The sequence below is a fragment of the Sceloporus occidentalis genome, unplaced genomic scaffold, assembly GCF_023333645.1.
Source record: "Sceloporus occidentalis isolate IW3139 unplaced genomic scaffold, rSceOcc1.0.p SCAF_1, whole genome shotgun sequence".
Lineage (NCBI taxonomy): Eukaryota > Metazoa > Chordata > Lepidosauria > Squamata > Phrynosomatidae > Sceloporus > Sceloporus occidentalis.
Window position 1 is genome coordinate 280,240,821 of NW_028316981.1, and position 20,406 is coordinate 280,261,226.

Below are 20,406 nucleotides of genomic sequence, written 5' to 3' on the forward strand. Positions count from 1 at the left end.
TTATTCACAGTGGTTGACAGCTATCTGTGTGAACACAAGCCAGCCCTCTTTTCACTTCCACCAGGTTTTCAGAAAAGAAAGAGAGATGCCAAAGTAACTTGTAGAATCAGTATGTTACAGAGATAACTTGTGTTAGCCACATTCTCTCCGGCTGTTGAGTTACTGATCTGAGATGCAGACAAACATTTCTACTCAATTTATCTGATTTTGGAAATCAGTGGAAAGTCTAACCCCCTGTAAGTTGCAGATGCATTCCATCTCTTTATCTTTTCCAGCTTTGCTCTGTTATTTGCTAACTATACATAAACTCATCCTCTTGTCGGCCTCCATCTTTCACACAAAACAGTTTCTCAGTCTTGCTGTAGAACAAAGATTACACAGTGTCAGTTTTTCTTTAAACTGCAGTTGTACATCTTGGCTAATTATGAGATTTAATTTTCTGAGTTTTCTAGGCTAGCAAAACCAGACTAACAATCTAAAAAATAGGAAAAGTGTGGTGCCCATGAGGAGGGATGTTAAGTATGTGTCTAGCCTTCTTCATTTTTAATAGCAATTGTTTAACAAACCCTGAAGGAATCATACTCGACCTAATGCCCTCCATGCGAGTATCTGCATTTTAACTCCCACAGTTCCTGACTAAAGGTCCAATTCTGATATATCACTGGATGTGATAAGCAATATAGAAATAATATTAAATAATAATAAATAAGGGCTGGGGCTTGTGGGATTTACATGTAGTCCAAAAGGTCTGCAAGATACCTGGACTGTATCCACACTGTGGAATTAATGCAGTTTGACACCATGCATTACCTGCCATTTAGCTGCCATGGCTCAATGCTATGAAATTCTAGGATTTGTGGTTTTGTGAGATATTTAGCCTTCTCTGTCAGAGGGCTCTGATGTCACAACAAACTACAAACCCCAGGACTCCTTAGAATGGAGCCAAGAAAGTTAAAGTGGTGTCAAACTGCATTAATTCTGCAGTGTAGCAACAGCCCTAGTTATCTACTACATTGCCAAGAGAAATCATGATTCATTATTGATCAAATATTCTTTCCAGGTTTTCACAGACACCATTATCTGCCTGATTGACTTGGGGTGGGTGGGATCACTGAGTGGACTTTCTCCCACTCACCATCATGTCACAGAAAGAGAAAATAGCACAACACACAATTACTCTCTGTAGAACCAACTATCCGGCTCATCCATCCAACACTGCTGAACCCCAAAGCTTACAACATAGGTCTCCCATGTTTAAGGCTGAAGTTCTTTCTTATTCATTACTCAGACAAAACAGATCAATTCCAATTGTTTTCACTGAGTAAACAGAAATCCGGAAGCTTGCCCCTCCTGCATGCCTTCCAAAACCAAGCACCAATTGAGTGAATAGTCCTACTGAACCATTCTTAATTCACTGCCACACTGTAAGAGGCTTTTGTGATGAATTAAGTGTGGAACTGTTGTTGGCCCAAAAGAGCTCTAATGGGGAGGAAAAAACAATAACGCAAAGTCCTAATTAGAAAGTCTAATTTTTAAAAGGACATTTACACTTAATTTCCATAAATGCTGTTTCACAAAAAGTAACTGTTGACAAGTGATAATAAGGACTGTTTTTGAGGGGAGGAGAAACACTTTTATTAAATGCACATTTTAAAATTTTAATGCTCTGTCTAATTGAACAAAGATGTACTATCGTAATGATTTTTTAATTCAATTTGATATAGACTCCCCTATATTATCATTAACCACAGTAAGTGGAATAAGTGGTGGAAAGAAATAATTGTCCAATGCAGATGTAGGTTTTCTACTGGGTCACAGGCAAAACTAAATAAAAACTTCTGGATATTCAACCACAAGAGGGATTGAGGGAGGGAGAACAGTAAAAGTACAAGCCAAACTGGACTTGACATTAGCTGCATGGATACAAGTAACATATAAGAATGTATAAGAACATGTATATTTCTAATTCGTGTGTGTGTGTGTGTGTGTGAGTATGTTTATTCTGTCTTTTATGTCTCTTTTTTATCTTCAATAAAAATATAATGGAAAAAATGCTATGCACACCAAGTAAGAAATCTGAAAGAAACATACCTGAAACTAATGTTTAATATTTGCTGCATGAGAAGTCACACCCAGTTATCTCACTCTTTTCGCAAGTGAACACAGAAACTCAGATTTTGCCTGAAGCCTTCTCAACATTACAGCCTTCACAAAAGCTGAATCAGCTCTCACCTGCAGAAGCCTCTACCCCATCCCAGAAAAAGACGAAACAGGTTTTGCTGCTAAATAGTATTATGATCCCCCCTGCCCCCTTTTAAAATGTTATTAAGAAAAGCTAACTCCAGCAGACAGGTACTGTAATTAAGTAGTAAACCTACAATGTTTATAGGGGAAATGTTTAATTAAGTTTCAGCACCTGTCACATGTGTTTCCTTAATAAAGATGAGTTGTTTTCTATAGTATATATGAAAAGAGAAAACAAGAAACTTTCATTTGTTCAAAATGTCATAGAAATATATAATATTCTATACATCTATGCAAGGAGGCTTATGACAGATTCCCGATTTAGTAATGGCAATCTGGGCCCTAAGATCTGAAGGGATAAAAAGGAGAAAATGATAAGTCTACATTTCTGAAATGATGTCAAACTTCTTTATTTCTGCAGCGTGGTAGCAGCAGACAATGGAAAATTGTTTCCTTTGTAAGATTAAAAGAAATACCATCGGCCTGCAGTATCCATGGGAGATCTGTTTTGGACCCCACTCCAACGGATACCAAAATCCATGGATGATCAAATTCCGTCATTCCAAATGATCAAGTTCCGTCATTCCAAATGGCAGTGCATGCACATGGTTGTGCCAACCTTAAAGATAGCCCCCATTGTCCCATGGCGGAGTGTGCATTGGGAACAATGAAATGTAATGGCAGCACAGCCATGTGCATGCACTACCATTTGGGATCTGCATCTCTGCACAGTGTATTGCATTATTTATACACTGTATATCTTGATATACAGCATATTTGGATATAAGAGAATTTATTGTTACTGTATTATTTGAATATTATTTGAATATATTTATATTCATGAATTTATGAATATATTTATCTTTAGATATATGTTGAATATTATTTGTATTTTAGATATTAAATTTATTTTATTTTTATGTTTTACTTTGTGAACACACTATTTTTTTTATTATATTCATGGCAACCCTGGCATGGTGAAAAAGCATAGTAAGCAAACCCTGTTTGTAACACTGCCATTTGGGATGACAGAACTTGATCATCCACGGATTTTGGTATCCACTAAGATGCGGTCCATGCCAACATGGGACAACGGGGGCTAGCCATTCACGGATGCTTGGTTCCATGGATGGCAAGTCCACAGATACTAAGGGCCAATTGTATGCCCTACTACTTTCTAAGACATAGCCGTGTTAGTCTGGAAAATCAGTATGCACAGGGATCTCTCAGCACCTTTTAATCTAACTGAAATACATAAGTTGGTAGCATGAGCTTTCGTAGACTTAAATAATAAATAATAAACTGTTTATTTATAGCCCGCTTTTCCTTAATAGATCAAAGCGGGTTACACAGAAGTACAGCGATGTACGATTTTACAAACAGTATCATATAAAAACCCAAACAATACAATAATACAATTAAAAACAAGATAGAAACTTACAGATTAAAATCACAACAATAGCTAGCCTAAAGTGCAGGTGCAACGGTACAGCGGGGAGAAAGCAGGTATTACATTGTCTAGGGAAAGCCTGTTGGAAGAAGAAGGTTTTTAACCTCTTCCTAAATAAGTCAAGGGAGGTAACCGAGCGGAGCTCACCAGGAAGAGAGTTCCAAAGCTGTGGGGCTGAGCTGGAAAATGCCCTCTGTGCAGTCACAGAATATTTCGTATCTGGAACCTTCAACAGTTGCTTCCCAGTCGACCTGAGTGCGCGGGGCGGATTATATGGGGAGAGGTGGTCCTCCAAGTACCCTGGGCCCAAGCCATTTAGGGCTTTACAGGTAATAACCAACACCTTGTATTGCGCCCAGAAGCGAATGGGCAGCCAATGTAGATCTTGTAGAACAGGTGTTATATGACTGGTCTTGGGGCATCCAGTGACCAGTCTGGCTGCCATGTTCTGCACTAATTGAAGCTTCCGGGTTTGGTACAAGGGTTGCCCCATGTAGAGCACGTTACAGAAATCCAACCGAGAGGTCACCAGAGCATGTACCACCGTTTCAAGGTCCCCGCAACATAATAGTTACAGCCCCCCCCCCCGAGCCATTAACCAAGAGGGACAGGGATCAAGAGAGCATGTTGTCTTCCTAACACTTCGAAGGATCTTGTCCACTTCCTCAGTACTCACAGACTTAAAATGATCCAGTACAATCGAGTCCACGGAGGCTCTGGAGACCTCTACTCTGGATCCTGAAGAAATACTGGCGTCGAGATCAGCCCTTATCCGAGAGGTTTTATCCACGAAGAAGTTGTTAAACTTGTCACAGCATGGATGGTTCCAAAATAGAGTTCAAGGAGGAGGCAGCTGAGTAAGCTCCCTCACTACCCTGAACAGCTCTGCCGGACACGACTCCGCGGACGCAATACGTGCAGCATAGAACGAATTCTTTGCTGCACTTATCGCCACTCCGTAGGCCTTCAAAAGAGAGTCCAGAAGTGCCATGCTGGTGTCTTCGCCAGTCGCGCTCTAGTCGTCACAGGACCCGCTTCCTTTCCCTGAGATCTTCCATATACCAAGGCTGTTTTTTGGAAGCAGGCCTGAGAGGACACTTGGGAGCGATACTGTGTATAGCCCTGGAGAGATCAGTGTCCCAGATGTTAGTCAGGGCATCAACAGAATTGCTGTCAGTTCCAACCATAGACCCCTCTAGGGCCTCTTGGAACCTTTTGGGTTCCATCAGCCTTCGAGGGTGGACCTTTCTAATAGGTCCGCCACCCCTGGGGGGGGGGGGCTAGAGGTAGAAGCCTTGATTTGAGCCTCAACCAGGAAATGGTCCGTCCATGACAAGGCAGAGATATTAGTTACCTCCGCCCATGGAATCTCCATGTCCGTGCAAAAGACCATATCAAGTGTTACCAGCAGAATGCGTGGGCCCTAAGACCAATTGAGATAGGCCCATGGCAGTCATGGTAGCCATGAACTCCCGAGCCGCACCAGTTGGACTATGGCTGGCCTTGAAGGGGATGTTGAGGTCCCCCAGGACAAGAAGCCTAGGGGACTCCAACACCAGTTCCGAGACCAGCTGTGTCAGCTCGGCCAGGGAGTCTGTTAGCGCACGGGGTGGCCGGTTTCCTCAGAGGCATGTGGTGGAGAGCATTCCTATGGACAATTCCTACACAGAGACTACTATAAAGGTCTGTCCCCGGGCTTTCCACTCCACCACACACATCTGAGGAAGTAGGCTCAAGTCTATGAAAGCACATGCTATCAGCTTCTATCTTTCAATTAGTCTCAAAGGTGCTGCAAGATCTTACTACTTTCAAGTAAAGATATAGCTCAGTTAACAAAGACAAAGCAACTCCTTTTTAGAAAGTCTTTCTATGGGAGCAGAGCCAAGTCCTCCCTTTTCTTCTGTCTAGCTGGGAGTTTGTTTGTTTGTAGCATTGGCACTGGGAGGATGGTGAAGGAGGGCTGGAGAAAGACAGAATTTCAGTGTTGGATTTCAACAGTATGTCTGCAGTAAACAATGCAATAAGGGTTGACCTAAGAAATAATGAGATTCTACTCTAGTGATCCTATTGTAGGTATGTGATTACGTACAACAGGCAAGGAGTCATTTACTGAGCATGTACGAAAGACAAATCAGAAATAAAAGTGGAAAGCAGCTTAGCCTGCTTCGCCAGCAACCCTGGCATGTTGAAAAAGCATAGACTTAAAATTTCACCGCTGACATGGAAATCATAAGAAAACTGGAGCTTGTTTAAAAAAAGGGGGGGGGGGGAAAGTCACCCCAGGATGCATTTTTGAAGCAACTTTCAAGAGATCTGTGGAAGATTCAAAATGTTTTTGTTTACTTATGCAAGGTTTACTTGATTTAGTTGTTTCATTTCACATGCACACAATGTTAGTTTTGAATAAAATGTTAACTTTAGACATGTTGAACTGCTCTTTTTTTTTTCTGGTACAGGAACCTATCCCTATTTTTTTTCCATTTTATTTCCATGTCTGGTATTAAAGTAAAGCCCAGAAACACATCCACTTGGTTAACTGAGGTATGTCGATATTCAGTTTAATAACAGTGTTTTTAATTAGTTGGAACAATCTAATTTATTCATACTTAAGTGAGGCAAATATCAAGATGTTTACGCAGCAAAATAGGTTGCATATTCTAAGTAAAATTTTTTACATAGTATCATATTGTTAATTCTGATGAGCATTTCTTTTTCTTACTTGCTAAAAAAATACCAGCCACAAGGCTTTTGAAATCATGTCTAGTCCAAAACAATCCTTCTGGTTTGTTTCTTTCAAGTTATATGGATTGCAGAAATAAGAGGAAGACTTTCAGAGTTGAGAAAAATGCCCAAGCACAATGTGAATGATACGATGACTGTCTGAAGATAACTGGCAACTTTTAAAAAGGAAAAGCAAGGCATTTTGAAATTATTCCAGTCCTGGCAATCTAAATATTCCAAGATGTCCAAAAATATGGAACTTATTTACAGTCACATCAGAACTTAGGGTCACATTAGAAGACAGCCATATGAGCTCCATTGATGGGATGCAGACTCAAAACATTAGGTTTTGTACTTTTTAAAAAATCCTGGAGGAAGCCAGCATACAGAATTATAAAAAATCTGGTAAACAGATTTAGGCAAATAACTGAAATATCTGGTTTATATTCACGTAAAGTGCATATAGATTTAAAGATAAAAATGTCTTAAAGATTTACAAATATTTTTATAGGAGTTGCTCACTTTGTTTCTTTTTAAAGTCTGTTTCATAAATACTGAGAAAAGCCAGACAACTAAACAGTAACAGTAAATGCTGGTATTCTAATCCCAAACATATTTCCCTGCAATAAAGTCCCACTTACTTCAAACATGGTTATATTTGCTGCTTTAAACTCTGAACATTTTTTTTTTTTTTGCAAATGATTTCAGATACTCTGGAAGTCAAACAATATTTTTTATTAAGAGTGCTTATTTCAAAAATGTCGGTTAGCTGGTCCAATCTCAGCTGTGCAGTGACTGGAGATAAGCAATCCTAGGAACAACCAAATGGTATTTACCATATTCGAAGAAATGACATATTTAAAAATATAAAATACAAATGCTATTTTATATATTTTGGTCATTAGTTTTAGGAAAAGCTTGTAATTCTTCTTTTTTACAAAAAGACTCTCTCTTCAGAAGTATGGTTTTAGTAATATCATTTCCAAAAACGGAATAATCTTTATTTTAAGTCAACTCAAGCAGTATGTATTCTACCTATGCAATAGCTCTGTTTGAAACATGATGTACTTTCAAAATATGAATTGATTTCTGAAAGGGCCAATGTATAAAGTAGCAACCTAAATGCTAGCAGGTAGAATAAACCAAGTGTCAATTAGAATTTTGGAATACAATATATTATATCCAATATAATCTTAACAGTCTACAATGAAATAGATGAGACTGCCTTGAATGATACAGGACAAAGTCTTATCTAACTAGCTATCACATGCTGATCTTTGTTCCACCCAAAATATGTAATATACTTAAGCTAGGAAACCATTCCTAAAGTTATGCCCTTGCATTCAATTTCACAGTCACGTTTCTATAAATATACAGCCAACTCATTCATCAAATACTAGCTGAATTGGTATTTTCTGCCAGCAGATGGAAAGTTTGCTCATTACAATAGACTTTTGCTCTCTTGTGCATAATACCCAACTTGCTGCCTATTATATCACCTAGGGGAAGTTTTAGAAGTTAGAACTTTCTTTGTGCATGTTAATAAACCTTCCTTGTTAAGTGAACTGGTGTGATGTGATCTGGCAGGAATATAATTAATCCTTCCTCAACTCATGACACTGCTTTTGTCCCCTCAGCCAAATTACTTCAACAAAGTCTGTGTGAACCCTTTAAGAATGTGGATAATTCAAGACTGAAAGAAGGCCGTTTTGTGGCCTATCCCAGTTAGGTCTCTTTCTCCTTATTGCAGAAGAGTGTCACAGTACTTTAATCCAACAGATCATGGGACTAATTGATTTTTTGGATATTTTAGAATGAATTTAATTTAATCGATTGTAAAGTCAGAGCAACTAAACACTGACCTAGGTTTGTTTTCAACATTACCTCTTGAGGTGGTAGGATAAGAATTGCCCAAAGGAATGCAATGATGGACAGATGTTACTAGCCCACGGAAAGTTTCAGGAGCCCACCTGTCTCAATTCACCCTTGGTTAGTACTCTGTGTCCATCTGATGGCCTGAATTTAATCAATGACTGAGAGCCAAATCCAGTTTATGAATTACTGCCTGTCTGGTTACTTGGAGGCAATGTCTAGTCACTACAGATAATCAGGCAACAGAGAAAAAAGTGACCTTCATGTTCAAGATCAGCAAATCAGGTAGAACCCCTTTATAAACTGTTTTTAATTTGAATCGAATAGGTTATAAAGCAACCTAAAATCTCCTTCTGGCATATTTTAATTTCTACAGTAGTAACCCTTCTGTTCGTTTACTGGCAGCCCTCGCATAAAAAGATAATTTCACAGTAGGATGTAACTCTAAAAGCAATCTTTAATTGTAAATACTGACTGTATAGCGCTCCTCAGATGAAATTTGAATGTATTTTGTTTATTTTTACCCGCACAACTTCCACTCAAGCAACAACATGCAGTAAAGGCATTACAAACCCAAATCTTTGTAATCCTAGAAAGACTGCAGTACTCAAGACTTTACACACCAAGTCTTAAACTGTTTAACCACAATTCACTCAGGCACGATAACTACATCATAAGTGATAACATGTGATCTGTCTTTAAATGTGATTGTTGTTGTTTTTTATTAACATTTTAAGCTTTGCTACAGATATTCCTTAAAGCAGCTTTCTCTAACATAGTGCCTTACAGATGTTTTGGAATATAGTTGCCATCATTCCCAACCAGCAAGCTGGCTAGAGATGTGAGGGACCACAGTCCTACAAATCTGGAAACCTTTCAGTTAGGTGCAGTTGTTTAAACATTCTGCCCATGGCATGAAGAATAAACTTAGCTATTTCAGGGAGTGTAAACAATTTTGAAAATCATAGGATTTAGAAAAACCCTTGAAAAACCACAGGGGAGAGTGATAACTTTTTTTTGCCGTAGCTACTAACATAGACGGTTCTTCATGACATGTCTGACACATTAAAGAGTTTTCTTTATTACTGGAGTGTTTTTCTTTTTGCCATAGAAGTGCAGAATAAACACTGCCTATGTCAAATTCACAAGACTCTGTTTTCTCCCCAGCAACACTACACAACTCACAACAGCCATACCTAACATAGCTAATGACGTGGGACTGTCTGAGCTGAAGTCCAAAAATAAACAGTGAAAGGCTACAATCACCCACCATTAACAAGGACAAATTTAGTCGCATTATTTCCTCTTAAAATATTGACATGAATTCTGTTGCTAGTCCTAACTAAAGTGGCCCACTGACTCAATAGGATTTACCTATGTGTTTCCATGCTATTCAGCAATAAATTGAATGGATCTACTCCTAACCAGCAAGACTGCAGCCAGTATTTCTAAGCACTGACATAGAAATAGGCCCCAGACATTGGTGGACCTGTCTTAAGTTTACTTTTGCCAAATGTATAAATCAGAATGTAATGTAAATATTGCTAAATGTAATATATATAATGGGTGTGACAAGAACAGTCTTTCCAATAACCCTGGCATAACATCACCCTGAAAGTGTGTCAGCATTTCATTTAAATACACAATCACTCTGAAAAAGAAACAATGGTAACCAAAGTTTTCCACTACAGCTGCTTTATTTAAGACAGAGGTCAACTTTCTAGTCTCCAGAGAAATGCTATAGAGCAAACCACATGGAAAATGCAGTTTCCTGTGAAATGGGGCAGATGTTTTTTATGTAAGCAAAAGCAAACAACAATTGTGTAGGCCTAGTGCGTGCCCACGATATAATCCATGTGGTGGTGCTTTTTTCTGCCTGAAGAAAAGTATGCACAAAGAAAGGCGTTAACAATCAGTGTTGTAAGCATTAAATTGCTTTGACTGAAGAAAAGCCAGGAAATCATATGCTTTAGACTAGATGCACAGAATTAAGTTGGAAAGTGAGAAGTTTTAAGATTAAGTACCAATACACATGGATATAGCCAAATTCATTACAGTTGGATAGCTTGCAACTATTTTGCATACAAGGACTGTTGTTGCCTATATTGTTGAGTACTTAAAGTATGTATATATGTGTTTTCTTAAATGAAAAAAGATTCATGCTATAGATGCAAAACATCTTTTCAACAGTGTTTCAATGTGTGGGTGAAGAATATACTGCTTCTAGTAATGCTCAAGGGGAGTTTACTTCCTCCTTGACTTAAATGTTGTTAACACATGATAAATCCATTGATTTTAGAAGAAAACTTTTGTTTTTTATGCAACATTTAAATGAAGCAGTGTGTGTGTGTATCTGTGTGTGGAGAAAGAGAAATAAAGAGAGAGATTTACAATAGTGTAAAGTCTCTCCACTTTATACAGTGAGTTATGGAACACAAATAGCTTGATGCATACACACAGCTACTCATGTAACAGGAACAGCTGTTTCCTACACACCAACACCAAAGTAACATTTTTATAACTAATATAATAAAAATTATTCAGGATTAATTACTAGAGTTTCTGAAATATATCTGACATTATCGTGTTATAATGTATGTAGTGTGCCAGGAAACCATTCTCTCTGTTCAATCCCCTTTAATGGGCTGGAGTTTGTGGCTACATTTCAGTTCTGTGGTTTCTCTTTCCAATTTCTTTTGTAGTTTTCGGACTGTAGTTTTGTTCAAGGACCAAGATGTAATGTCCAAGAAGGCTGAAGTCTTCTGCAGCTAGTGTGTGTGTGTGTGTGTATTACTGTTCCTAATGTCAGATTTAATTTATCCTCTGGTACAGAGACTGTCACGTTTATGCAATGTAGAGTGCTGAAGGGCATTTTTGACACAGGATGGCATATATCACTCGATGTCCCTCCAACTGTGGGTGATGCCATTAGATCCTGTGATGACACTTCTGGAATAGATGTATAGAGTTGGCATCTGGGTTTGTGGCCAACTCTTGTACCCTTCTCCACATCTGTGTTGTGTGTTCTCCTGTAGGTACCCAACTACTTGGAGTTGGGAGATTGTCTGCAGGCAAGTAAAGGCCTGCCAGGAGGAGTTCTTGAGAGGGCAGCATTACTGTCCAGAATAGGTTGCAGTTCATAGACGATACATCTGAGTGGTCTCAGATGGGAACTGTATGTGACTGTCAATGGGGTTCTGTCATTTTATGTTTTCATTTTGTTCTGTAGTAGATTAGTCCTGGGCACAAGACTTGCCTTGTTTATTTGCTTTTACTTTAAATGGTGGGTACTGTAGCTTGAGGAACGGCTCTTATAACTCCATGAGTTTGGTGCCTCTGTCATGCGGGTCCAAGCAGATGTGCTTGTATCAGAGGACTTGGCTGTAGACTATGAATCTGGTAGTGTGTTCAGGGTGGAAACTGGAGGCATGTGAATATCATGGGCAAGGGAGGGAGAAGTATCATGGACAAGGGGAAAATAGGTGAAAATTGCTTCCTTCTGTCCTTTGCAGCTCATGCAAGCAGGAGATGTTAACTACAAACAGGAGGAAATATGGGATCCAACCCAGGCATATTACTAATAGCAGCTGTTACAACCAGTCACATATTGTAACTATCAGTGTTATTTTTGTAAAAATGATGATCATGGTCCTCCACCCCATTAAAAAGTTGTTACACGAACTTAGAGCTTCCAGTCTACAACATATCTGTATGGGTTTTTTTTTTTTTTGGGGGGGGGGGGGATTGCCATGTGTCTATTGACTTCCCAGCACATCAGACACTGTTATTCTGTATGTTTATCTGTGCATCTGAGTCACCTATCGACTTATGGAGAGCCCATGAATTTCATAGGGTTTTCTTAGGAAAGGAGTACCGATGTTTTCTTTGGGGGGGGGGGGGGTTGGCCAGTTTCTTCCTCTGAAATATAGCCCACAGCACTTGGTTTTAATTGGCAATCTCCCATCCAGGTACTAAATAGTGTTGACCCTGCTTAGCTTCCAAGCAGGTGCTTTTAGGTTATTTAGACCAAGGCACTACTAGAAAGGAGAAAATAGAGCTGAAAGAGTACAACAATATCAGATTTGATTTTCAGGGTATTCTGTAGGGTGTGATAAAAGCACAATGTGATCAAGAATAATTGTTTCAGGACAGAAGTGCAATTGTTATCTTCTACTAATATTTTATTTCAAGTGTTACTTCTCCATCCCAGAATATACTTAGCTTATTGCTATACTCCATAGGATCACAGTATGGTGCACAGCTGGAGTAAAAATACACTATGTGTATTTCAAAGTTGTCTTGCTCAATGGATTTCACTTGCCCAGCTTTTGCTTAAGTCTGCAATTGACAAGAGCACTTCAAAATAAAACAGTGCACATGCTGGCTAATAGGAGAAATACACAACATACATATGTTACACTGATTTCAGCGTGATCAAGATAACACCCACTTGGAATTCACAGGCTAGATATAGAATCCAGCTCATGAATATCAGTAGAACTCTGTCTGATTTCCAAGATTATATCACAGCTTATCCCATTCAGCAAGGTCCTCTGAACATCTGTGTAGTATTTTCAGAAGGCTGCTGTGAAGAAGTCCACTTCTGCCAACCCAGTGGTATGAGTCTAAATTTGAATCTAACCTAATATGGCTTAAAAAGTTGAGCACTGCACTAAAAAAAAAAGAAAGAAAAAGGAAAATGAACATTGCTGCATTTGCTGTTTCTTCTTTCCTGCTGGAGGATTGTATATTCTATACTTTTTCACAATTTGAAAAGCAATTTTGTTCATCAGCTGTGTTGATGACTGAGCAATTAAATATAATGCTCTTGGCTTGTGGCAAGTCTTTCTTACTCATGGGTTAGGTTTTTGTATGGCATTGTAGATGAAAAAATAATTCTTGGCTTTCATGTCTCCAAAGTTACAGAACTTGTTTCTACTGCTAGGGTGTGTCTGGGAGATGAAAAATGTGTGTGAATCCACAGCACTGAAAATTTACTATATCCTTTAATATGCAGAAAAATTTAAGAGCCATTTCAAAACAGTTCTGTTTTTTAATAATTGGAAAGCAGGAAACAGTAAAGAAGTGGAAACATTTTATCGGACATGGCCAAAAGCCCAGCTTTCACAGAGAATTTAACATTTCAGCTACCTTGTTTTGGGCTTGTACAATGAGCAGAGTATTCACTTTATAAACAACTCAAAAAGGCAATTTAAAAGCAGCATATCTTTATGCAACTTTACACTGAATGTACAGATATACTGTTTCAGGACTACAACTTCTTTAAAACCTTAAGACTGGCTTTGCTGGATAGGGGTGATGGGGTTTTTTAGACTAAAGACATAAAAGCCCCATTCCCACTGGGCAAAAAAGCGGCTTATATTGGTGCGATTCTGACTCTGATTTTTTTTCCAAGTTGTATTCGAATCTGCTCCCTCGTTCCCATTACGAAAGGGTGCAAACGGACTCGGTTTTTTTTGACCCATATCCTCGTTCCCATTGAAATTTTCTCAGTTGTAATTTGAAGCTACTTTTTTGCTCCCCGTTCCCATTGCCCTTCTGGAACCTCTTTTTTTAAAAAAAGCAGCTGTCAATCAAGCGCCTAGGCACTTGACGTCACAGCCAATCAATCGCTTAGGTGCTTTTCCCCTCTGTTCCCCCCCATTGCCTCCCCGGCTCTCCTGTGTCTTCCCAGACTCCCTCTGGAAAACGGAAAAGGAGCCTCCATCCCCCTCAGTCTCTTTGCCTCCCCCATTGCTCCCTGGGCTGTTTGGGGGGGCGTTCGAGCAGGTATGTAAAAAAAAAAAAGAAAAGAAAAAATAGTTTTAAAATGGTGTTGAATGGCTCTCTTCACACGTTGATCTATGCATGTGGAGCGGGGAGAGGTTGCAGGGGGGCGTAATGTTTTTATTGCGTTTGGATGTCAATGTACCAACTTGCTATGTTTAGACATTCGACAGCGCTTAGGCGATTGAAAGCTTAATTTTTTAAAAACTAAATTTGTCTACACATGTGATCGCCTTACCCTGCTTCCCACTCCACCAGGGGAAAGGCTATGTGAACTTGATGGCGCTGTTAATGCAGGAAAGAGAACAAGCAGGTGACATCCCCAGGCCAGCCCCTTGAGCACTGATCCTCCCATCCCCAAGTTCCCGAATCAGACACCCTTGTCGTTCCCATTCATTTGCCCCAAATCAGACTTGGGAGGTGCAGGAAAAACCTCCAAAAAAGTACAGTCAAATTAACCCGGATTATCTACTACTGATTCGGGTTTTCCCAGGAAAAATCGATTACATGGGGATCAGATCCGAATTCAAATGGGAACGAAATTGGCACAATGAGGATTGAATGCACGCTCAAATGGGAACGATGCCCCCATAATCCGCGTCTTGATCCGCTTTATAAACCAGTGGGAATGGGGCCCTAGAGAACTAGAGTTGCACACCCTTATGCTACAGTAATCAGAATAAAATTCAGTTTTTAAATGTTCCTCTTCTTTTTTTCCTTCTATATTAGAAACATCAACCCAACTAGGAGCAAAAGGGAGAAGCAAAGACTGTTTTAGTATTGTGTTTATATATATATATATATATATATATATATATATATATATATATATATCAGATTTATTTGGCTCAACAGGCACAGAGGAATACAAACAGTGTCATATTGTAATGTCCTAAAATTATTTTTATTTATATATTGAAATAGTTCTCTCAAGGTGAGGTAGAATAAAAGAGTGGGGTTTTCCCCCTACCAATTAGCAATTGATGGGTGAGAGAGAGATTTACAACAGTATTCAAAATGCTTACTTATAGCATAGGAAAGACTGATTTGGGAACAGAATTCACAGAAATCTAAACATGCATATCAGGATGTGGGTTTCAGTGAACTTTACAGGACATACTTCCAAGTAAACATATTAAAAGTTGGGCTACATGACTGAGCTACTGGGCTGTGTGACCGAATAATGAGTAATAATAGAACTGATTGTTGCTTTCGGTTGCCAAAACACTCGTCACCATTCCTTTTCCTTGGGGAAATTCTGTTCTTCCTTCCACTCTAGAGTAACAAGCAACTGAATGCCTGCCTCCTCCCACACCCTCACTCTCCAAAGCCAATAAATACACTCCCTAGCTTATCATCCAGTGAGTTTGCCAGTTTTACTCTGAGAGAGAAAGACATGCAGGGAAAAAAAAACTTGGGTCCAAAACACACTGCAGCTTCTCTGACAGAGAAAGCTCAATGTCTCACAAATACCACAGTTGCCAGAATTCCCTAGCATTTAGCCAGGACAGCTAAAGCGGTCTCAAACTGAATGATTTCTGCAGTGTGTGTTTTGGACCTATGTGACAGAGCACATGCATTGGAGACAAAAGATTCTATGTTCAATTTCTGACTTCTCCAAGTAGTGTTGCCAGGTTGGATACGGGATGGGCTCCTATACCATTAAGCAGTCTGGAACCAGATTATTTTGCAGTGTATTTTGGATCCAGGTTAGCCTTTCCTTGCTATGTATAACACTAAGGATCATCTTGCATTCAACAAACAGATTCCAAAGCATCGCTAACCACACCATTCTTCAAAGATATAACCATGGTAGTCTGCAGAATCAGTATGTAGAGAGATCTTGTAGCCCCTTCGAGACTCACTGAAAGAAAGAAGTTGGCAGCATGAGCTTTCTTAGCCTTAAGCCTACGTCTTCAGATGTATTTGTTCCCCAAATTTCCCAAATGTTTCTGAGGAAGTGGACTTAAGTCTAGGAAAGCTCGGGCTGCCAACTTCATTCTCTCAGTTAGTCTCAAAGGAGCTACAAGATGTCTCTACATACTCACACTACTCTTGTCTTGAACATTTCTGAGCCTGATTTTTGTTTTAAGAGTGGTAAAACAGTTCATATTTTTTTTAAAAAACCACACAAGCTCTATGGGCAGTGTGCTTTACAAAACCAGTGGCACAGGCGGCATCCTACAACAGCTTGTAACACAATGAAAACGTCAGCCTTCCAGTACGAGAGGTGTTGCTACAGTACATTGTTTTTACATTTTCCACAATGGCACCACTGCCACGTTTGAGAAATTTAAGGCGTTTAATGATGGATACACACACACACACACACACACACAGAGAGAGAGAGAGAGTATGCACCTGCATTAAGCTTATATTGCCTCTGCAAAAGCAAAGGGAAGCAATTGAAAAATCATCCTGGTTCATGGAGTGGATTCCTCCCCATGCTTTCTTTTAGGAAAGCTACTTTGCCAGGGGCTGCATCCGCACTGCAGAAATAATGCACTTTGACACCACTTTAACTGCCATGGCTCAATGCTGTGGAATTCTGGGACTTGTAGTTTGCTGTGGCACCAGATTTCCCACTAGCAACAACCAATGCCACCAATCCTTGCCCATTATCACATCGATGGAAGAGACCCTTTCTGAGGCATTTCCCAGCAATGGAAAAGCAGAGGTTGTGTAGAGAGCCAATGTAGCATAGTGGTCTAAGAGTTGTATAGGGGCCGCATCTACACTGTAGAAATAATGCAGTTTTGAACAGAATGGTTGTAATTGGCCTGCAATGGTTTTTTTTTCCATTTTGAAGTGTTTTATATAGTTTTATCTTTTTAAAATGCATTTTATTCGTTTAATAGTTATCTATTTTAACACTGTAATAATTTAATTCTTTTTAATGTACCTCTAGTCTATGTTTTTAATTGTATTGTTTTTAATATGTAGCCACCCTGAGAAAAAAGTGGGATACAAATAAATATAATAATAATAATAATAATAATAATAATAATAACAGTAACAACAACAATAATACCAAGTCCTTAGCCTTCTCTGCCAAAGCCTGATGGTGCCTCACACGCACGCACGCACACACACTACAAATCCCAGGATTCTGAGCCATGGCAATTAAAGTGCTGTCAAACTGCATAATTTCTACAGTGCAGATGCACCCTATTATGACTCTAGAGACCAGAAATAATCTACAGAAATAGCCACTAAAGTGGTGTCTATGTTGACGCCACTTTAATAGCTATGGCTCAAGGCTTAGGGAATCCTGGGAATTGTAGTTTGTTGTGGCACCAGAGCCATAGCCATAGCATTGAATTCCACAGCATTGAGTCAAAGTGGTGTCAATGGAGTTTATCACACTGGGGCTGATTTCGACATTAAACAGAGATTGAGGCGCATTTAAAGCATCCTGCAAATGAAGCGGAAATGGCAAGTAATTGCACAAATGAATATCACACGCAATTGCATATATAAAGCGATATTGGAAATGCATTGTTGCTGAAATCCTGAAAGTAAAAAGACGAGCATTAATGCTTCTTTGTGACCATTTTGTGCAACGTATTGTGAAATCATTACGCGTGATTTTGCAATTTTTCTGGAATATTCCCGGGATAAACTCCCGATCTCCTTCGTGTGATAAACTCCAATGTGGACTATTTCTGCAGTGTGGATGCAGCCCAAGGTTCGGCCACAAAATCCACTGGGTGACCCTGAGTGAGTCACACTCTCTCAGCCTCAGAGGAAAGCAAAGGCAAACCCCTCTCTGAACAAACGTTGCCAGGAAAACCCCAGGATAGGGTTGCCCTGTCGGAACCAATGTGAAGAAGGCACACAACAACAACAGCAACTACAACAATGCTTAGTATGAGGGAAGAGATCTTCTTTGTGGGCAGGGACCCAGTCTGTTGGGTGAAGCTCCCTTGAGGAACCTGTGAAGGGGACCACTGCAAGGGCTGGTTGTCCGAGGCTGCATCCGCACTGCAGAAATAATCCAGTTTAATACCACTTTACCTGCCATGGCTCAAGGCTATGGAATTCTGAGAATGATAGTTGGTGCCACAACCAACTACCATTCTCAGAATTCCATAGCCTTGAACCATGGCAGGTAAAGTGGTATTAAACTGGATTACTTCAGCAGTGCGGATCCAGCCCAGGTTGAAATAAATGTGGCACGGAGGCCTTGGAGGACCTGCCACACAGGAGCCCTGAAGGAGCCAGGCAAGCCAGCAGCACCCTCTTCCATGGAGGACAAGGCACTGCCAAATGTAGGACAGCCAAGAAACTCTTGGAGCAAAATAGAAGCCACAAAGCACTCAGAGATAAAATGCAAATCCATGTTTCAAGTGGAGGGCATTTTGCAATCTCTCCTGGGCAGGAGGTGGAAATGGAGGATGCGTCCTGGGAAAAGGAGGACTGCCAAGGAGGACAAGGCATCTCCCCTCCAATAAAGAAAGAAAGAAAGAAAGAAAGAAAGAGGACGATCAAGAAACAGTGGAGGAGGGACAGAACCCAAATAACAACTAAACAGACAGACAGACTGACAGACAGACGGACAGACACACACACACACAAAACACTCGTATCAATATAAAGCCATGCTTCTTATCTCTGCTCCAAATGATGGAGGACGTTTTGGAATTCCCTCCTGGGCAGATGGTAGTGGAGGAGGAGGGAATGGAGGACCCGTCCGGGAAAGGAGGACCTTTCCTCCTTGGTTCAGAAAAATGGAGGAGGACAGTGCCAAACAAAAGCACTGATAATAATAATGATGATGATGATGATGATAATAAAATGCTTCTTAACCCCGTCTCAACTGATGGAGGGCGTTTTGGAATTCCCTCCTGGGCAGGTGGAAGAGGAAATGGAGGACGCGTCCGGGGAAAAGGAGGAATCCGATTCCTTGCTTCAGAAAAATGGAGGAGGCCACTGCCAGACAAAACCACTCATAGAAATAACACAACAACAACAACAACAACAACAGGAAATAAATAAATCCATGCCTTTTAGCCCCTGCTCCAAAGGATGGAGGGCATTCCTAGGTGGGAGAGGGAGCGGGAATGGAAGACGCGTCCGGGAAAAGGAGGACACCCCATTCTTTGGTTCAGAAAAATGGAGGAGGAAGGACAGTGCCAAACAAAACCTCTCATAGAAACAAACAAACAATAGATAAATAAATAAACCCATGCTCCTTAGCCTTTCTCCAAAGGATGGAGGGTGCTTTGGAATTCTCTCTTGGGCAGCAGCAGCAGCAGGAGGAGGAGGAGGGAATAATGGAGGACGCGTCCGGGAAAAGGAGGACCCCCTCTGCTTACCTGGCCTGCACAGCAGGGCGCAGACATGCTCCTGGCCCCTGATGCCTGGCTGCTGGCGGAGGTCCAAAGGCAGGGGCTGCAGGAGAGGGAGCGGGGTCTGCCTTTCTGCCTCTCTGCCTTTCCAGCTCAGGCTGCAGCAGCAATGGACCCTCCTTCTTCTTCTGCTGCTGCTGCTGCCTTGAGCCAGAGAGAGGAGGCGCCTGGCTTGCCTTGGCTTCTAGGCTCAAAGCTTCCGCTGTCGTCAGTTTCGCTTAGCAGGAGATCAAGGGGAAGGCGGTTGGGAATGGGAAGCGTAGCCCGCCCTGAAAAGGACAAGAGGAGGAGGAGACAGGGAGGGATGGAGGGGAAGGAGGTAGGCCACCTGCTGCCCTGGCTTTTCCCACGCTCCTCTGGAAGCCCAGCTCTCCCGAAGGGCCAGCAAAGGCACTGGGGCCTCCAGGGAAAGAACCAGAGAAGACCCTCAAATGCAAGGGCAAAGCTTAGACTCCCCTATTGCCAGGTCGGTAGTAGGGATGCCAGAGCTGGGCAGTCAAGCAAGAGGACAGGAGGAAAACCCATTCATTCCTGGGAGATGTGGAGCCGGAGAAGAGTGCTGAGGATCCCGCGGACATCCCAAAGGAGAAGGGCATGGGCCCTAGAAAGCTCCCTGGCAGCCAAGAGGACCAAAGGGAGGCTGTCCTCCTTCGGACACATCAGGAGAAGGAAGGACTCACTGGAAAGGGCAGTCATGCTGAGAAAGGTGGAGGGAAGTAGGAAGAGAGGAAGGCTGCATGCCAGGTGGATCATGGGACTCTGTGAAAGAGGCCACCATGGGTTTTATGGGGTTGCAGGAATGAAGCAGAGCAGTGGAGGACGGAGATGCCTCATCCATAGGGTCGTCATGAATCCAGATCAACCTGAAGACAGTTAACAACAAAAAAGGGGGCACAGACTGCCCCAGGTGACACCCTGAAGGAGGGGGCTCCACTGCTTCCCCCACAAACCCATATATTTGGGTAGAAACTGGTTGCTGTC

At 41.0% G+C, this 20,406-nt stretch overlaps 1 protein-coding gene across 1 annotated transcript in view; it reads right to left on the minus strand.

The window, feature by feature from the left end:
* Positions 1 to 19,513, minus strand: part of SERINC5 (serine incorporator 5) — a 55,618-nt gene extending 36,105 nt beyond the window's left edge. The window contains exon 1 of the mRNA XM_089494796.1: positions 19,393 to 19,513. Within this exon, the coding sequence (XP_089350922.1) occupies positions 19,393 to 19,419 (27 nt within the window). The 5' untranslated portion in view covers positions 19,420 to 19,513. The remainder of the gene's footprint in view (positions 1 to 19,392) is intronic.
* Positions 19,514 to 20,406: the final 893 nt, after the last annotated feature.